Below are 17730 nucleotides of genomic sequence, written 5' to 3' on the forward strand. Positions count from 1 at the left end.
TTAGCATTAGCATTAGTAGAGGCATTTGATGCAAGAAAGCAAGCTTATGCAGCATCAGCCAAAAAAAAAAAAAAAAAAAAAAAAAGTAACATAAATAAATAAAAATAACCACTTCCACTTCACCCCTCTGTTCGTTCGAAATACCTGTCCAGCTGAGCCTTAAACTTATTTAGGCTATCAACTTCCACGACAAGGGATGGAAGTCTGTTCCACCCACCAACCACCCGCTGGCTAAAGGCAAATTTCCGCACATCTATCCTACATCTGTCTTTCCTCAATTTGAATTTATGCCCTCTCAGGTGATTTTTCTGAGCTAGAGGAAGAATCCCATCAGCATTGAGCATGCTCAAACCATGCAAGGCTTTGTACACCTCTATCAGATCACCCCGCTGGTGCCTAGTTTCCAGACACTGTAATTTGCAAAACTTAAGCCTTTCTTCGTAAGAGAACCCCTTTGTCCCATTCACCAATCTAGTTGCCCTTCTCTGTACTCGTTCCAGCAGCTCTACATCCTTCCTGAAATGAGGCCTCCAGGCCTGTATACAGTACTCTAGGTGTGGCCTGACCATTGCCTTATACAAGGGAATAATCACCTCCTTATCCCTGCTAGAAAAATTCCTATATATCATTGACAATACACCATGAGCTACTCTTGCAGCTCGTCTGCACTGCTCAGAGAACTTCATATCTGCCTGCACCACCACCCCCAGGTCCCTTTCATTCTCTACCACTGTCAGTGTAGTACCACAGAGTTGATACGTTGCTCTGGGGTTGCTGTTTCCCATATGTAGTACTTTACATTTGTCAATGTTAAACTTCATTTGCCACCTCGAAGCCCATCTGCTCAACCTTTCCAAATCCTGTTGCAGCAGCATAGTGTCAGTAGTGTCTTTGACAACCCTGCCAACCTTCGTATCGTCTGCAAACTTGGACATTAAGCCTGATATACCATCATCAATATCATTTATAAATACAGAAAACAATAAAGGCCCCAATACTGAACCCTGAGGGACTCCACTAATAACATTAGTCCACGATGAGCAGTGTCCATTGATTACCACTCTCTGTCTTCTCCCCCTCAACCACCCCTTTATCCATAGCAGCAACTTGCCTCCAATGCCACACTGCTCCAATTTGTGCAGCAGTCTTCCATGTGCAACAGTATCAAAAGCCTTTCTAAGATCCAAGTATATAATATCAAAGTTATTCCCTGCATCCAGTTCTTTTGTGACTGCATCATAGTATCCAATCAAATTGGTCAGGCAAGACTTCCCCTTAACAAAACCATGCTGTGTCCTAGCTATAACTGAAGTCTTGTCTAGATGATCCTGCAGTGCTTCTTTCACCAGTGCCTCCATTAATTTTCCGGGAACAGAAGTTAAACTCACAGGTCTATAATTACTTGTGTCAGCCTTTGATCCCCCTTTGTGAATTGGGGTCACATTTGCACATCTCCAGTCAATGGGTACCTCCCCTGAGTCCAAGGAAGCTCTCATAATTATGGCTAAGGGTTTGCTTACCTCCTTTGCTGCCTCCTTTAATATAACTGGATAGATCCCATCCACCCCAGGTGCCTTTCTTGTGTTTATCTTCAACAATTTCTCCTCCACTTTGCTCTCAGTTATTACAAGATTCTCTAGCTTACTGCTAGAGTTGAATACACCTCTGGCATTCCCCTCGCTGAATAACTCCTCATGTGTGAATGTCGATGCAAAATATTCATTTAGTTTGTTAGCTACCCGAGCAGGGTCATCAACAGTTGACCCATCGATCTCAAGTGGACCAATCTGATTCATCCCCTTCCTTCTAGAGTTTACATAAGTAAAGAACTCTTTGCTGTTTTTCTTCGCATCCCTTGCCAAGGATCTCTCGTAATCTGCCTTCGCCTGCCTAACCTCCTTTGTAACTTGGTTACAGATCAACTTGTATCTATCATAGGCGTCCGTGTCACGTGTTAATTTGTATGTATCCCATGCATTTTTCTTCTCTGCCATATGCCTCATTAGTTCATCTGACAACCATTTAGGCCTAAACCTTGAACAATATTTCTTAGTTGGTATGTAAAGCCTAGTAGCTTCCACGATAAGTTCTTTGAATGCTTCCCATTTTGAATTTGCTGTTGGCAATATCATCAGTTGATCCCACTGTATAGAATTTAAATACTGTCTCAGTCCATTGTAGTCCCCTTTACGAAAGCAATACCCCTTCCCTTTACCCCTAATGGTAGTTACCTCTTTGAGTAACTCCCACTTCAGCACACTGTGATCACTGCCACCAAGTGGTTCATTTATCTGCAGATTCTTAATGCATGAAGAATCACTACTGATAATCAAATCAAGAGTATTACTCCCTCTAGTTGCCTCCCGAACATGCTGATGTAGAAAACAATCATCCAATAAATCCACAAAAGCCTTGCTACTGTGTGAGTGACCAGCCCCCAAATTCCAGTCAATATCTGGGAAATTAAAATCCCCCATTATAAGACTCTCTGATTTACTGGCCCACTCTATTTCTCCGAACAGTTTCTTATTATACTCATCAGAGTCATTAGGCCTATAGCACACTCCTACTCTCAATTTTGATCTCCCAATGCTTATGTCACACCAAACTGACTCGACACTGCACTGTCCAGCGATGTCGACTGGCTTCACTTCCTTGGATTTTATGTGTTTTTTAACTAATAGCATAACCCCTCCTCCCTTCCTATCCTGTCTATCCTTTCTGTAGACATTGTACTCCCCAAATTCCAGTTCTGCATTTCTTATATCTGTGTGACACCACGTCTCTGAAATCCCCACAATATCTGCCTTTGATGTTTTGAGCAACACCTCAAATTCATCAAATTTATTTACTAAACTCCTAGCATTGGTGTACACACAAGTATACATGCACCTGTTCTTTTTCTTAGCTACCCTAACACAACCCATGTGTTTACTTGTACCCCAATGATTCCCAGCAGTCTCTGAAATATCCTGCATCTTATTTTCCAGTCTGCGGCTCATTCCAATAGAAGCAGTGCAAGAATCACTTTCACCTCTGCCAGTGGCTACTGTTAATCTATTAGTCCTTGTATCCCCCCAATCTAGCAGTTTTCCGACCCACCTAACATTGCCTCGATAGCATCAGCAAACATTCTTGCACCCTTTCTATTTAAGTGTATCCCATCCCTGTAGAAGCAGTCTCTCCTGTTAACAAGTACAGACCAGGCTGAAAAAAATTCTACCCCTTGAGCCCTGCACAATCTTTCCAGGGCCGAATTGATTGACAGGGCTCTCATCATATACTCCCTCCTATCGTGTCTGGGCAGAATTGCAGACACTTTCAATTTCAACCCTAATTCACGGCTTTTTTTCATCAGTGACCTGTACTTGTCAAGTAATTCCGCCGGTCTCCTACTCTTAATGTCATTAGTGCCAACGTGTACAACTATATCACCTTTTGTGCCCTTAAAGGATGATATCCGCTCTACAACGTCATCAACTTTTGCCCCTGGCAGACATACCCTGGTCCTATTCCACCTATCCTTTTTACAAAGCATGTTTCCCGTTTCCCTGACAATAGAGTCTCCAACAACTACTAGTTCCTTTGGGACCAGCGCATTCTGCCTTGGGGGTTGCCGCTGTGTTCCGCGATGACCAAGTGCAAGCTCTGGCATTGGTGTGGGCAGCTGAGAGCTTGATGGGCCCCTCACTTGTAATCCTTCGAGGGCATCCACCCTATCCTTCAAGCTCTCATATAGGCCCATAACAATGCTGAGTTGTCGCCTTATCTCCTTACACTCCTTGCATCGCACACACACAAAGACATCCCCCATGGCAGTATCATGTCCCATACTTGACTGCTCCGCAAACATCAAGCAAATAGTGCATCTTACAAGGCTGTGATTCAAAGGACAACTGCCCCCCGCAGTTCTCCCCTGGGCCACAGCACTCCCATTAGCTTGAGCCCTCTGCTTTGCTGCTCTGGTTTGAGTCATGATTTAGATTTACTTTCAATAAAATTTCAATTTCTGTACAAAATTAAATCCTAAACTTGTATCCAAACACAGTTATAACGCTATATTTACGTTTCAGTAACGAGTGTTATCTACGAAATATTTACGTTTCAGTAACGAGTGTTATCTGCGAAATCCCTTTATATAACTTTCGTATCAAGTTATGTATTAATTATTTGTTTTTACTAATTATTTATGTTACGTAACCTAAGTGGTTATATGTATAATTAATTATGTTAAATATAATTAATTATATTACGTTTGTAATCTAAGTCGTTATATGTATTTATTTAAACGTACAATTTAACTGCTAACGAAGTTCAACTAACGCTATCTAGTACGGTATATCGTATCACAAAGGCGGGAAAATTACGAACGGTTAGCGGAGTTGAAACACGTGGAACCTTTACCGATACTTTTATGCAATTACAAGGCCGAGTAAAGAATAAATACACCAAATTAATCAGAAAATCACAAAATAATGTTATACTACTAAATTTAAATCAAAAGTTTTAGAAAAACAATAATTTCAAATCAATAAATAAGAAAAATCCACTTAGCGGCTTTGAAAAACGACCGTCTCTAGTAGCCTCGTCAGCAGACTCAAGATTATCTAGCTTACTGCCAGAGTTGAATACACCTCTGGCATTCCCCTCGCTGAATAACTCCTTATGTGTGAATATCGATGCAAAATATTCATTTAGTTTGTTAGCTACCTGAGCAGGATCATCAACAGGTGAACCATCGATGCCAAGTGGACCAATCTGATTTATCCCCTTCCTTCTAGAGTTTACGTAAATAAAGAACTCTTTGCTGTTTTTCTTTGCATCCTTTGCCAAAGATTTCTCGTAATCTGCCTTCGCCTGCCTAACCTCCTTTGTAACTTGGTTAGAGATCAACTTATATCTGTCATAGGCTTCTATGTCACATGTTAATTTATATGTATCCCATGCATTTTTCTTCTCTGCAATACGTCTCATTAGTTCATCTGACATCCATTTAGGCCTATATTTCTTAGAATATAAAACAATATTTCTTAGTTGGTATGTAAAGCCTAGTAGCTTCCAAGATAAGTTCTTTGAATGCTTCCCATTTTGAATTTGCTGTTGGTAACATCATCGGTTGGTCCCACTGTATAGAATTAATGTATGATTAGGATTGTCCGGTATTCTTGTAGGTAAATGAACAATCTGTGCAAGGTCATTAGTAATTGCAAAAGCCTCAGCATCTCGACCTGCTGGGTCGGTGTGACTAGAAAACAGAAGCCAGCTGGAGTTGTGAACATTAAAATCACCTAGGAAAATTACCTCACTGTTAGGAAAGTTGGACTGGAGAAAGTCAAGTTGCAAAGAGAGGAAGTCAAAGAGCTCCAAGTGATTAGTGGATTTGGGAGAATGGTAGAGACAACAGATGAATTTGACACAATGAGGTTGAGAGATTTTAAGCCAGAGAAAATCAAAGAGAGGAGATTCCAAATTGCCAAGTCTCTGATAGGGAATATCAGAATGGACATATGCACAAGTACCACCTTTGAGGCGAAAGGAATCATACAGCGAATAATTTGGGCATCTGAGATGAGCAGTAGTTGAATCAACCGATAACTGAGATTCTGTCAGAAAAAGTACATGGGGTTTGGCAGACTGCAAGTGGAAATGGACATCGTTGAGATTAGAATTGAGACCATGTATATTTGTGAAATGAATTAGGAAATGCTTGGGAGGTTTAGATCTTTTCGCAGATAAGCTTGCTCTATTAGTTTGACAATTCATGGTGTATTCAATAGTAAGAAAAATGGGTGGGACTTGCTGTATGAAGTAATGAAATTTTTGGATACGGTGTACACATGGTAAGAATATACCCAGATCCTTGACATAACGTGGCCTCGACAATGCTCCCCGCATTCACACTACTCGGACTCCCTCCAGTCACTATCTGGCAGAGTAGAGGTAGCAAGATAATACACTAGCTGATCCGGAAGCCTCCAAGAGAGTTACCAATAGGGTCGGTCTGGTGTACTAACTAGCGGCTGGCCTGCAAACACCGTTTTAGAGCTGTACCCTCAAAATGTAAGGAATATTGGATCTCGCCACGATGTTCATCATAACCTCAAAAGTCATCAATCATACTGCATGATGGAAGAGATAGGGAAGGGTTGACCGAAACTTAGCTCTAGAGGCTAAACATGGGTTCCACCACTTCAAGCCTCCAATAAGCAAAGTGGTGGTATTGCACTGGTTGATGAGAGTCATCTACCACCTAGTACTGCCTGGTAACATAGAGGGGCGGCATTCCTCCATGTGGTGTGGACGCCACACCTCGACTCCTGCTTACGTTGGTTCACACCTGGGTGGTCACCCACCACGTACTTGTGCATGGAAGTTATACCCAGCATTACTAACAGTCCCACCATCGTGAAGGTGCAAGCAGAAGATTTTGCTGTCACAGACCGTCCGGACTTCGCCGAAATTGGGTCCACTTGACTTGAGTGTCACCCAAATATCAGTTCCATCAGCGTTTTAGACTCCCAGGTAGCAAGTGCAGCTTGTCTGGCATATCTGAGAGAATGTCCGTGACAACCTCAAGGACCAGCTCAGCCTTAAATTTATTTAAGCTATCAACTTCCACAAGAAAATATGGAAGTCTGTTCCACCAATCAATTATCCGCTGGCTAAAGGCAAACTTCCGCACATCTATCCTACAACTGTCTTTCCTCAATTTGAATTTATGCCCTCTCAGGTGATTATTCTGAGCAAGAGGAAGAATCCCATCAGCACTGAGCATGCTCAAACCATTCAAGGCTTTATACATCTCAATCAGATCACCTCGCAGGTGCCTAGTCTCCAGATACTATTATCTGCAAAACTTAAGCCTTTCTTCGTACGAGCAACCCTTTGTTCCATTCACTAATGTTGTTGTTCTTATCTCACAAAGCAACCACGATGAGTTTTACTGCATGTCATACTACACTGTTTGTTTGAAGGAGGAATAACACTGAATTTGTAAATCATCGACATTATAACAAAAACATGATATGTAACTGCTGATTAATTTCCTTAAAGAATAGCAGAATTTAATGAGTGTTTCTACAGGCTGAGAACATCGAATGAAAGAAAACTAAAGTGAAACTCCAGAATTTCAGCATATACTCTGAAGTGTTCAAGGTGTTCCTACATACATCAGTGTGTTGCAATGACTTTATTAGACAGTGAGACATTATTCCATCATTCAAAGTACAGTGCTGTATACTTTTGAAAGTATACACACTGTACATTGGAACTCCGAAGTCACAGAAAACAGAAAGTTTACTATTTAGTAAGCACACATTTTGTGAATTAATGCAAGTTACTTTGATAAGTAGTGAGTAAAGATGACTATATGAACCATCATCTTTCATTTATTTGCCATGATGGACAAATTTCTGGAGAACTGATGTCACTGCAATGCAAGATTGTTTATATATCCCAGCACATCAGCTAGTAGAATAGTCTGAGTAGCTACAAAAGGAACCAAAGGATGTTGAAGTTGATCTGATTGCTGAAAATATCGTGGAACTTGCTCAGCAGTGAACTCTTTACATGAAAGTTCAGTTATGGATTTTGGAATGATATATATAAACTAACAGGGTAATAAACTTATTTTGGTTTTAATTCTCTAGAACAATCAAGGATACTTAAGCCTTTGCAGTTATTGCCTCATTTTCCAGGAAAGGCATCATTAATGCTGGGAAAAGTGGATGCATATCAGCAAGCTGGCAGACTTGATGACAACATAGGATTTTTTTGGTGTGTGGGGGAGGGGGGAAACGAGGAACAGAGCTACTGCTTTGACTTATAAAAAATATTCAGTTATTTTTGTGTTTTTATTTAGATATGGTATCTACTACTACTTGTGAAATGCATGTGTAACATAAAATTTTTATATAAATTCTAAATAAAATACAGCAGAGCATCAGTTATCCAGAATAATTAATATCTGATCATTTCCGAATAACCAAACGTAAGGTAAAATTAAATTAATTCTGTTATAATGTATTAAGGTAAAAGAAAAAGACTAAATAGCATGAAAAAACCTAATTTATTTAATTAAAAAAATAAATAAATAACAATAACTTACACATAACAATTCGCACATTTACATATGTATTATTTTATTAGATATTTTACTGCAAATTTTATGTGGAAAAGAAATATAAAGTAATTTTTTAAATTTTTTTCTTTCTGCAAAATCTCTCGTTCCTTAATAATATCAATTTGATTATATCTATCACATTCTTCCTAGTTTTCTACCCATTTCAGTGATGTTTCTTTTCATTGACATTTTACCGTAAAAAAACCGAGGAAAATAATAAATCGCACAGTTTCGGGCTGATATTATTCTTATTGAATCTGGAGCTAAGCTAAACATAATATGAAATGAAGAGAACAAAATGTCACGGAAAATTGGGTTAACGGAAGTAAATGACTAAACTATCACTCGTGGTTTCGAAGAAAACCTATTAGTCCTAATCCAACATTTCACCAGATATACAACGTAAAAAAAACAGACAGGAATATTTTCATAGCTTAATAAACATTTGTCTCAAGTACTATCATTAATAAAAAAAAAAAAAAAAATCAGCCTTTCTAATTATTCTGGATAACTGACGTTCTACTGTAGTACCATTGGAATAAACAGACTCTTTGGTATCCCGTTTCATCTTTGCTGGGATAACAGGATACCTAACTCAGAAATGGGACATCTGATCACCCTAAATGTAGAGTATGAAATACCAGGTGGTTATAAAATAACTTTCCCTATTCAGGAGACCCTAGTGTCAAAACGGTTAGAGATAGCGCTCTGAAAATTAGTGGGTATGTCATTTAGGGTATGGAGAAGTGATCTGTAGAAGAAAAAAAAATTAGTTCAAATTTTTGCCACCAGAGGAGAAATTGGCACTGTAAACATCAGATGGAATACTTAACTTAGGATTAGATTTTAATATTGTTCTATGTGCTTTTCTTCACTTGAGATGACATTCTGAAAACAGAGGACTGCGTGCGGACACAAGTTCACATAGCATCTCATCGAGGATGTTGGCTACATGCTGTTTAATGCTTGCTTTCAAATTGACAAGCGTCTGTATGCCACCATGGTAAATTCTGTCTTTCAGGTATCCCCATAGCCAGACATCACGGGGATTGAGATCTGCTGATTGGGCTGGCTAGAACTGCAGAAATTCTCTAGAAATGATGCAATTATTTCCGAACATTGAACGGAGCAGTTCCTTCACTTGTCAACCAAAATGCGGGGAGGGGCACCATCTTGCATGAACACTACAGTCTCCAAGCATTGCCTTTCTTGCAGAGCAGGAATAATGTGATCTCTTAGAAGAGCGCAGTACTGTGCACTAGTTACCACACACCTTACGGGGCCACGAGGTGTAGACTCTTCAAAGAAAAATGGTCCAATTATAAACTCTGCCATGAATCCACACCACACTGTAACGTATGGACTTGGTAGTGGTCTTTCATGCACAGCAGATGAATTTCCCCATATTCAGCAGTTTTGTACATTTACAGCCCCATGAAGAGTGAAATGTACCTCATCAGACCACATGATCATTCGAGCCCGAAATCGTAGAGCAAAGTCAATTCGTTGTTGCTGATCACAAGACTTTAGTTCTTGCACTAAGTGAATCATGTTCAGGAACCAGCATAAAATTATTCGAAGCACTTTACATACAGTATACCAAGGTTCAAGTCTCTGACACACCTCTGGCAGGCACTACTGACTGGTAGTGTTTTGCATTTTGACCATTGCAACCACAACTTCATCCACTGCCTCGATTCCGATACGTGGTTGTCCCCTGCCTGGAATTACACCTAACTCCTCGGTTGCTTCAAATTTCTTTATTAGTTTTCGAAGCTCCACTTACATCAAAGGTCCTTTATGCAAACCTTTAAGTTTCCAATATTCAAGTAGTGCTGCATTAGCATTACTATTATTCTGGTAGAACACGTTACTAAACAAAGAGCACGTTCCTTTTTTGTAAGAGCCATAATGGTTATTGATGGTGGTGTTGCCCTTTCTGCTTTTATCTAAGAGGATGTCATTTGCATAAGCAGTGTCTTGAAGTAAATAACAACTTTTACATACGTGCAGCGCCGTTTCCCCCCTGGTGGCAGAAATTTGAACTAATTTTTCTTCTCTACAAATTGCTTCCCTATACCCTAAAAGACATACCCACTGATTTTCACAGTGCTAACTCTAACTGTTTTGACACTAATGTCTCCTGAATAGGGAAACTTATTTTATAACCACTTGGTATATATATACATCATATTGCCGAAAGTCTTACATGAATGGACCAATATTGGCTTAAAATCTTATTCAAATTATGTAGTTTATTTGTCACAGATAACAGATTTGTGTGACAGTACGGTTTTTTTGCATTTTGAAAATAAAAGTAATTTATGTAGATTTTTCCCCCCCTTGCAGCTCTTATCAATCTACTGCAGAATGGAAGCCTCCACAACGATTCATGTTGAGGGAAATGGACCGTAATCTGCCACGTTGGTCCAGTGCTGGTTGGCAGATCGACCAAATTTAGCAGTCGGGGGCTTGATCCCCCAGTCTACTTGGAGAGTGTGTGCTACGGCACTCCCGCCTCTGACCACTCGGCTACAAAGGCCTCTGTAGAATTTTATTTATCTTTAAAAATGTTTAAGAAAAACACTATAAAATTAGCAATTGCAATTTTATATAAAATTAATTAATAATTTGAAATTATAATAACAACTGATTTCATATTAAAATATTGTACTGTATTAATTTACATTAAAATTATATATTAAAAATTTTTATATTTAATATTCTGTTGAAATTTGGGAGCCATCAAAACCAACTGTGTTATTTGTTATTTGGTTTTTAGGAGCATTAACAACTAAGGCCATATTGCCCCGGGGATATGCGGTGGTCATTCCCTGCCCTTTTCCGCATCCTCCGTATTTGGTGGCTCACGGGCTCGAACCCCAGTCTAATCAAGAAGCATGTGAACCAACTGTGTGCTTGGGCCCCAAGACACCCTTGCGCTGCCCTAGACTGATAATGGGATGGCTACGTGATAGGAGGTAAAGGGTTAGAAATGGGGTTCCACAGGTAGCCCACTTCTAACCCTTGCTTGGACTGTTCCTGTTTCTGATTTTCTCAAATGACATCGATGAAGGATTGCAGAGCATGATGTCAAAATTTGAAGATGTGAAAATAGTTAATGACCAACAGTAAGCAGTGCTCATCCATGATGATTTATATAGACTTTGGGAAGACCTGATAAGTGGAAACTGTTTTAATGCTGAAAAATATTTATTTCACTGAGACATAACAATCCAATGATATGGAGATTACACCTAAATAAGCCAGATATTTGGACTATTAAAAGTGCAAAAAAAGGAAATAAACCTTGGTGAGATTGAAAAAAGGGCTCGTGTGTTCAGAATCCCTCCTCATTTAAGATATTTTGAACATGTGGGCTGGCTACAGCACTTGGTAAATAGATATCTCAGAGGAGATCTGACTGAAGTGATAGTGTGAAATGAATGAAAGTTTCAATGTGATAAGTAACACTAAAACAAGGAAGGTTTATTTTTTAATCACTAGAATAAGTCATCTCTGTGGCCAGTTGAGTCTGACAGCTTTTGGAAATTCAAAGGTCTGCTGGTAGGTATTTACAAGAGGGAAAACATTTTTTTTAAAATTCTATATCACTAGCACAACAAAAGCCTCTTAATTCTTTGTACTGTACAGCCAATACCAAGACTAATATTAAATGTGTGGAAAGTGCAGTATATATAATATAATAAAACAAGCTTCGTCAAGTTGCCAAAAGTTGTGTTATAAGTTTAAGTTGCGACGTCACCTATAACCATAGAAAATTAATATATTTTTAAAAGGACTATTAAAAATATGACTATTACTTTATTTAAAAAAAAATAATAATAAATAAATAAAAGAACAATTAAATTTTGAGGTCAAATTTGAATCCCTCTTCCCCTAATGACAACTCATGAAAAGTTTTGTCACAACAGATTTTCAGGGAGCAAAATAATTTTCATACCCATACTGCTTTAATGCATTCTTTTCACCTGTATAAAAGAGGTAACCTTGAACTATATAATGTCATCTCAAATAGACATCTCAAAGTGTTTTCGACACTCACTTGATTTGACAACATCTGATTTTTGGATGTTTCTGGTGATGAAAACTCTAACGGTTGAGTGAAATTTCCAAACTTCAGAGGATATGAAATCTGCAATTATGAAATTTGTGTAAATCCAATAGACAGAAATGAAAAATTAATTCCTAGAAACTCTATTATCATTTACTAAAAAAAAAAAAATAATATTAATTGTGTGAAAGGGAGAGGGGGGGGGATACGTGGTTAGCCATTAACTATGATTTAAAGGAAAATTAAAAACACTGTAACACCCTATGACAGTTTTAAATGTTTACTGAAGTGAATAATCATTTTACACTTAATACTTTGGTGACATTTCGAGGCTCAACTGAACTCTGTCATTGAGACTATAAGGGAAAGTTAAAACATGAAAGAAATCAAATTAGAATTGTAGGGTTACAACAGGATTGCATTACAAAGTTACATTAATGAATATAAATAAAATATTGGCATTAAGGCATTACGTTAAGATAAATTACATTCTTTATAAAATTATAAAGAATATTTTATGAGAAATTGTCCATAAGGAAACTTGAATTTAAATTGGGAAAATACAAGGTCTACCTGTTGTTGGAAAAAGGAAGTGCACAAAAAAACTTACAGAACTCTTTGGCGTGGAAGTAAAATCAAAAGAAGGATTACAAAATAAGTCAGATTATGGAAAAGCTTGAAGTAAACTGCTAGACTGGGATAGCTGAACTGGCAAGGCACAACTCTTTTCATAGTACAGGAGAGAGAGTGTGATAACCAGAATTAAGAATTATGGACTAGCAGGGTTGACTTCAACCAAAGGGAAGAGGATTAGCTAGATGAAAAGAGCTACAGGATAAGATGGGCAGTACCCACTTGATAAACAGCCTAAAGTGTTTTAGTTTCAAGATTATATGGAGATGAAGCCTGATAATTAGAGAACAAACCAAATTTCAGGAAATTGAGAAAATTAGAAATAAAGAATTAAGGATGTATTTATATGGATTATAGAGAAACATTCGGATCAAAAAGGAGTAGACAGGTTATATATCAAAGACTGTAGCTGTTTCTTTTCTTTTCTATTCTATTATTGCTTCTTGGAACATGATGTAGCAAAGAAGCCTTCTTTATCCAAATGACACTCAAAAACACTGGATAAAGAAGGCATCTTTGAAGGTTCTCCTCGAATGTGACTTGTCTATAGAAAGAATCAAACAGTTTGGTACTCCCACATGCCTATAAGACAGAGCATGAGCTGCTGTTTCAGTTTTGTTGATTCTACCAAACATTATGTCCTTTCTATGTTCTGCAATTCTAGTATGTAATCTTCTGTAGGATTCAGTAATGCAAGTAGAGTTGCATGAACAGTGTAAGAAGTATATGGGGCCTCTTGGGTTGCATGAAAATTCTTTTTTTGTCAGATGCTGTTCTATTGTGGCTAGAACCTAACACTATGGCATCTCTCAATGTTGCACAGAAGGTTCGGATAAAAGAGCAATTAAAGTTCTAGCTGTTTTTACAATCACTCTGATGATTCCCTGCTGTGATGAATCCCTGGAAGATTTCCGGATTCCTCATACTAATTATGGTCTTCTCCATGATTCTTTGTGGGTAACTTAAGTTTTGTGATGGCTCTGATGTTATTCAATTCTTGTGGGAGGTGCTCCTGATAACATACCTGTAGGGCTATCCTAACCATAATATTTGAGGACACCTATTTTTGATATAAATGGGTGAGAGGATGTAAAGTGCAGTATTTTTTCTGTAGATAGACCTTGAGATTCTGTCTTGAGTTCTTAGGAAAAAAACATCTAGGAATGGAAGTTGCTTATTTTCTTAAATTTCAAGTTTGAAGGAAATTTTGTAGTGGCAAACGTTTAGATTAGCGTAGAATTCTATGACAGTTTACTTGCTGTGGCTCCAGACTAGGAGAATGTCGCTGACATCCCTTATTCAGAATTTTTGAAGTTCCTACTTCAACCCCTGAGACTTGTTTGAAATAGGAACTGTTAAAACAGAAGTAGGGCTGTCCTATTAACAAGTCTATGAGTTCCAATATATCTCTTGAGGACAGTGGCTTCGGATATCCAATAGGGATCTGGTGGCAAAGTTGCTCACAATTATTGATATTGTTCATCTAATGGGATGGTAGTGTATATGAGTGCCAAAAGAAATTAGGGGGTCTTCTGGCTGATAGTTCAGGTTCTTGATTTTTTTTTTTTTTTTTTTTTTTGTACAATTTCTGCCACATTCTTGATAGAGTGAGGTCTTCTGGGTATTAGGAATGATAGGTCATTCAGCCACACTGAGATCTGTCCACTTCGGTCGAAATGCACATTGACTATGGGCATTATTGGAAAACCACTTTTATGTACTTTGACACTAGCAAAAAAAGTTGGAGCTTTGGAACTATTAGCATTAGCTGAGGCATATGATGCAAGAAAGCAAGCTTATAACAGCATCAGCCAAAAAAAAAACCTTCCCATTTCACCCATCCAGTCACTCCAAATGTTTGTCCAGTTCAGCCTTAAATTTATTTAAGCTATCAACCTCCAAAACAACAGATGTAGTCTGTTCCAGCAATCAACTATCCGTTGGCTAAAGGCACATCTGCACATCTATTCCACAACTGCCTTTCCTCAATTTTAATCTATGCCCCCTCAGGTTCTTAATCTGAGCAACTGACTGCACAATTACCTGCAGGTCTTTTTAATTCTCCATCTCCCTAAGTACAGCTCCACACATTTGGTACGTTTCTTTTGGGTTACTGCTACCCATATGGAGTATTTTGCATTTGTCACTGTTAAGCTTCAGTTGCCACTTCTCAGCCCATTTACCTAACTTTTCTAGATCCTGTTGCAGTACATATTGTCTTTACTGTCATTAACAACCCTGCCAACCTTTGTATCATCTGCAAACTTGGATATTAAGCCTCATATACCTTAATTGATATAATTGATAAATACACAAAACAAAAATGGGCCCAGCATTGAACCCCGGGGGACTCTGCTAATAACATTAGTCCACGTAGAGCAGTGTCCATTTATTACCACTCTCTACCATCGCTCACTCAATCATCCCTTTATCCATTGCAGTAACTTGCCCTTAATGCCATACCACTCCAATTTGTAGAGCATGTGCAACAGTATCAGAAGCTTTTCTGAAATCCAAGTATATGATATCAAAATTATTTTTTGCATTAAGTTCCTTTATGACCACATCATAGTATCTAATCAAATTGGTCAGACAAGACTTCCCCTTTATAAATCCATACTGTGTCTGAACCATTACTGCTGTCTTGTCTAGGTGATCCTGTATCACCTCCTTAACCAGTGACTTCATTATTTTCCCCGGAACAGAAGTTAAACTAACAGGTCTATAATTATTTGTATCACCCTTTGAACCCCCTTTGTGAATTGGGGACCATCCCTGACTCTAAGAACGCTCTTCTAATTATGGATAAGGGTTTGCTTACTTCCCTTGATGCCTGCTCCATTATAACTGGATAGATTCCATCTGTCCCGGTGCCTTTTTTATTTTTAACTTCAACAATTTCTTCTCCACTTTGCTCTCAGTTATTACAAAAACACTTATCTCCCTGTTAGAGTTTGATAAACTTCTGGCATTCCCCTGCTTGAATAACTGCTCATGTGTGAATGTAAATGCGAAATACTCATTAAGTTTATCAGCTACTTGAGCAGGATCATCAATAGTCAAACCATCTATGTTAATTGGACCAATCTGATTCATCCCCTTTTTTTCTAGAGTTAACATAAGTAAAGAACTCTTTGTTTTTTTTGCGTCCTTTGCCAAAGATTTCTCGTAATCAGTTTTCGCCTGCCTAACCTCCTTTGTGACATGATTAAAGACTAGCTTATATCTGCCAAAGGCTTCAGTGTTGCCTGATAATTTATATGCATCCCATGCATTTTTCTTCTTTGCCATGAGCCTCATTAATTCATCCAACATCCATTTAGGCCAGAACCTTGAACAGCATTTCTTTGTTGGTATGAAAAGCCTAGTAGCCTCCAAGATTAAGTCTCTGATGGCTTCCCATTTGGACTTCACCATTGGTAACATCATCAGTTGATTCGACTGTATAGAATTTAAAAACTGTCTGAGACCACTCTAGTCACCTTTACGAAAACAAAAGCCCTTTCCTTTACCCTTGATGGTAGTTGCATCAAGTAAATAGCACATCAGTACACTGTGATCACTGTCACCTAGTGGTTCCTTTATCTGCAAATTCTTAATTCATGAATAATCACTGCTGATAATCAGATCAAGGGTATTACTCCATCTGGTTGCCCCTCAAACATGTTGCTGTAGAAAACAATTCTCCAATAAATCCACAAAAGTCTTGCTAGCGTGCAAGTGACCAACCCACATGTTCCAGTCAATATCTGGAAAGTTAAAATCTCCCATTACAAGGCATTCTGATTTACTGGCTCATTCTATTTCTCTCCACAACTGTTCATTGTACTCATTAGACCTATAACATACTCCTACTCTCATTTTCCCTTTCCCAGAGTTTATGTCACACCAAAAAAACTCAACATTGCACTGTCCACCCGTGTCAACTGGATGCACTTCCTTAGATTTTGTGTGTTTCTTAACTAACAGCATAACCCCTCCTCCCTTCCTACCCTTTCTGTACACATTGTACGCCCCTAATTCTAATTCTGTACTGCTTATATCTGTGTGACACCCTGTCTCTGATATCCCAACAATATCTGCCTTTGATGTTTTGATCAGCACTTCAAACTAATCAATTTTAGTTACTATACTTCTAGCTTTAGTGTACATGCAAATATACATGCACTTGTTCTTACTCTTAGTTACCCTAACACAGTCCATGTATTTACTTGTTCCATGATGACTCCCAGCAGCTCCCGAAGTCCCTAGCAACCTGTTCTCTGGGCTGCTGCTCATTACAATAGAAGCAGTGCAAGAGTCACTTTTGCCTCTGCCTGTGGCTACTGTTAATCTTTTAGTCTATGTCACAATCTAGCAGTTTTTTGACCCATCTAACACTGGCTCGATAGCATCAGCATTAGGGTCGAGTTCCTTGAATAGGTCTTCATCTATTTTCTTCTGTTCTAGGAGAGATTTGGATTTCTCTTTTCTTTGTTTTCTAGAGAACTTGCAGGGTCCCTTCTTAATAGTTGGTAGATGTGCTGGTCTGTTGGGTGTTCTTTAATTTTGTGACAATATTAATTTTTGTTTATAATCAACAATGAAATTTCCACTTGTTGGACTTGGAAATATGGATTGTAAGATCTTCTTTGAGGGCTTTCTGTGCTGCTGTTTATTCTCTTGTCATGTTGTTTTTCTTGTTCAGGATCTCTTTTATATAATCTGTGTTCTTTAGAGTCTACGTTGCTACCTACAAGGATAATGTGCTCTTTTGCTGCTGGACTTAATTTTCTTCATACTTTCCTCTAGATGTGCCAAAGATATTAAGTGTGGGAACTAATGTGAGGGTGGATCTGAAGTTTAAGCCTTTCTCAAGTACTTTTATTTTTGTTGGCTAAAGTTCTTTGTTGCTTAAGTG

The 17730-nt window shown here is 38.4% G+C and overlaps 1 protein-coding gene across 1 annotated transcript in view; it reads right to left on the minus strand.

Annotated features, from left to right (window-relative positions):
- The window catches only part of LOC150086919 (uncharacterized), a 290440-nt gene that overhangs the window by 89596 nt on the left and 183114 nt on the right, over window positions 1-17730 (minus strand). The window contains exon 8 of the mRNA XM_090372322.1: window positions 12189-12278. Within this exon, the coding sequence (XP_090228448.1) occupies window positions 12189-12278 (90 nt within the window). The remainder of the gene's footprint in view (window positions 1-12188; window positions 12279-17730) is intronic.

The sequence above is a fragment of the Mastigoproctus giganteus genome, chromosome 4 (genome assembly GCF_048544385.1).
Source record: "Mastigoproctus giganteus isolate SK-2022 chromosome 4, ASM4854438v1, whole genome shotgun sequence".
Taxonomy (NCBI): domain Eukaryota; kingdom Metazoa; phylum Arthropoda; class Arachnida; order Uropygi; family Thelyphonidae; genus Mastigoproctus; species Mastigoproctus giganteus.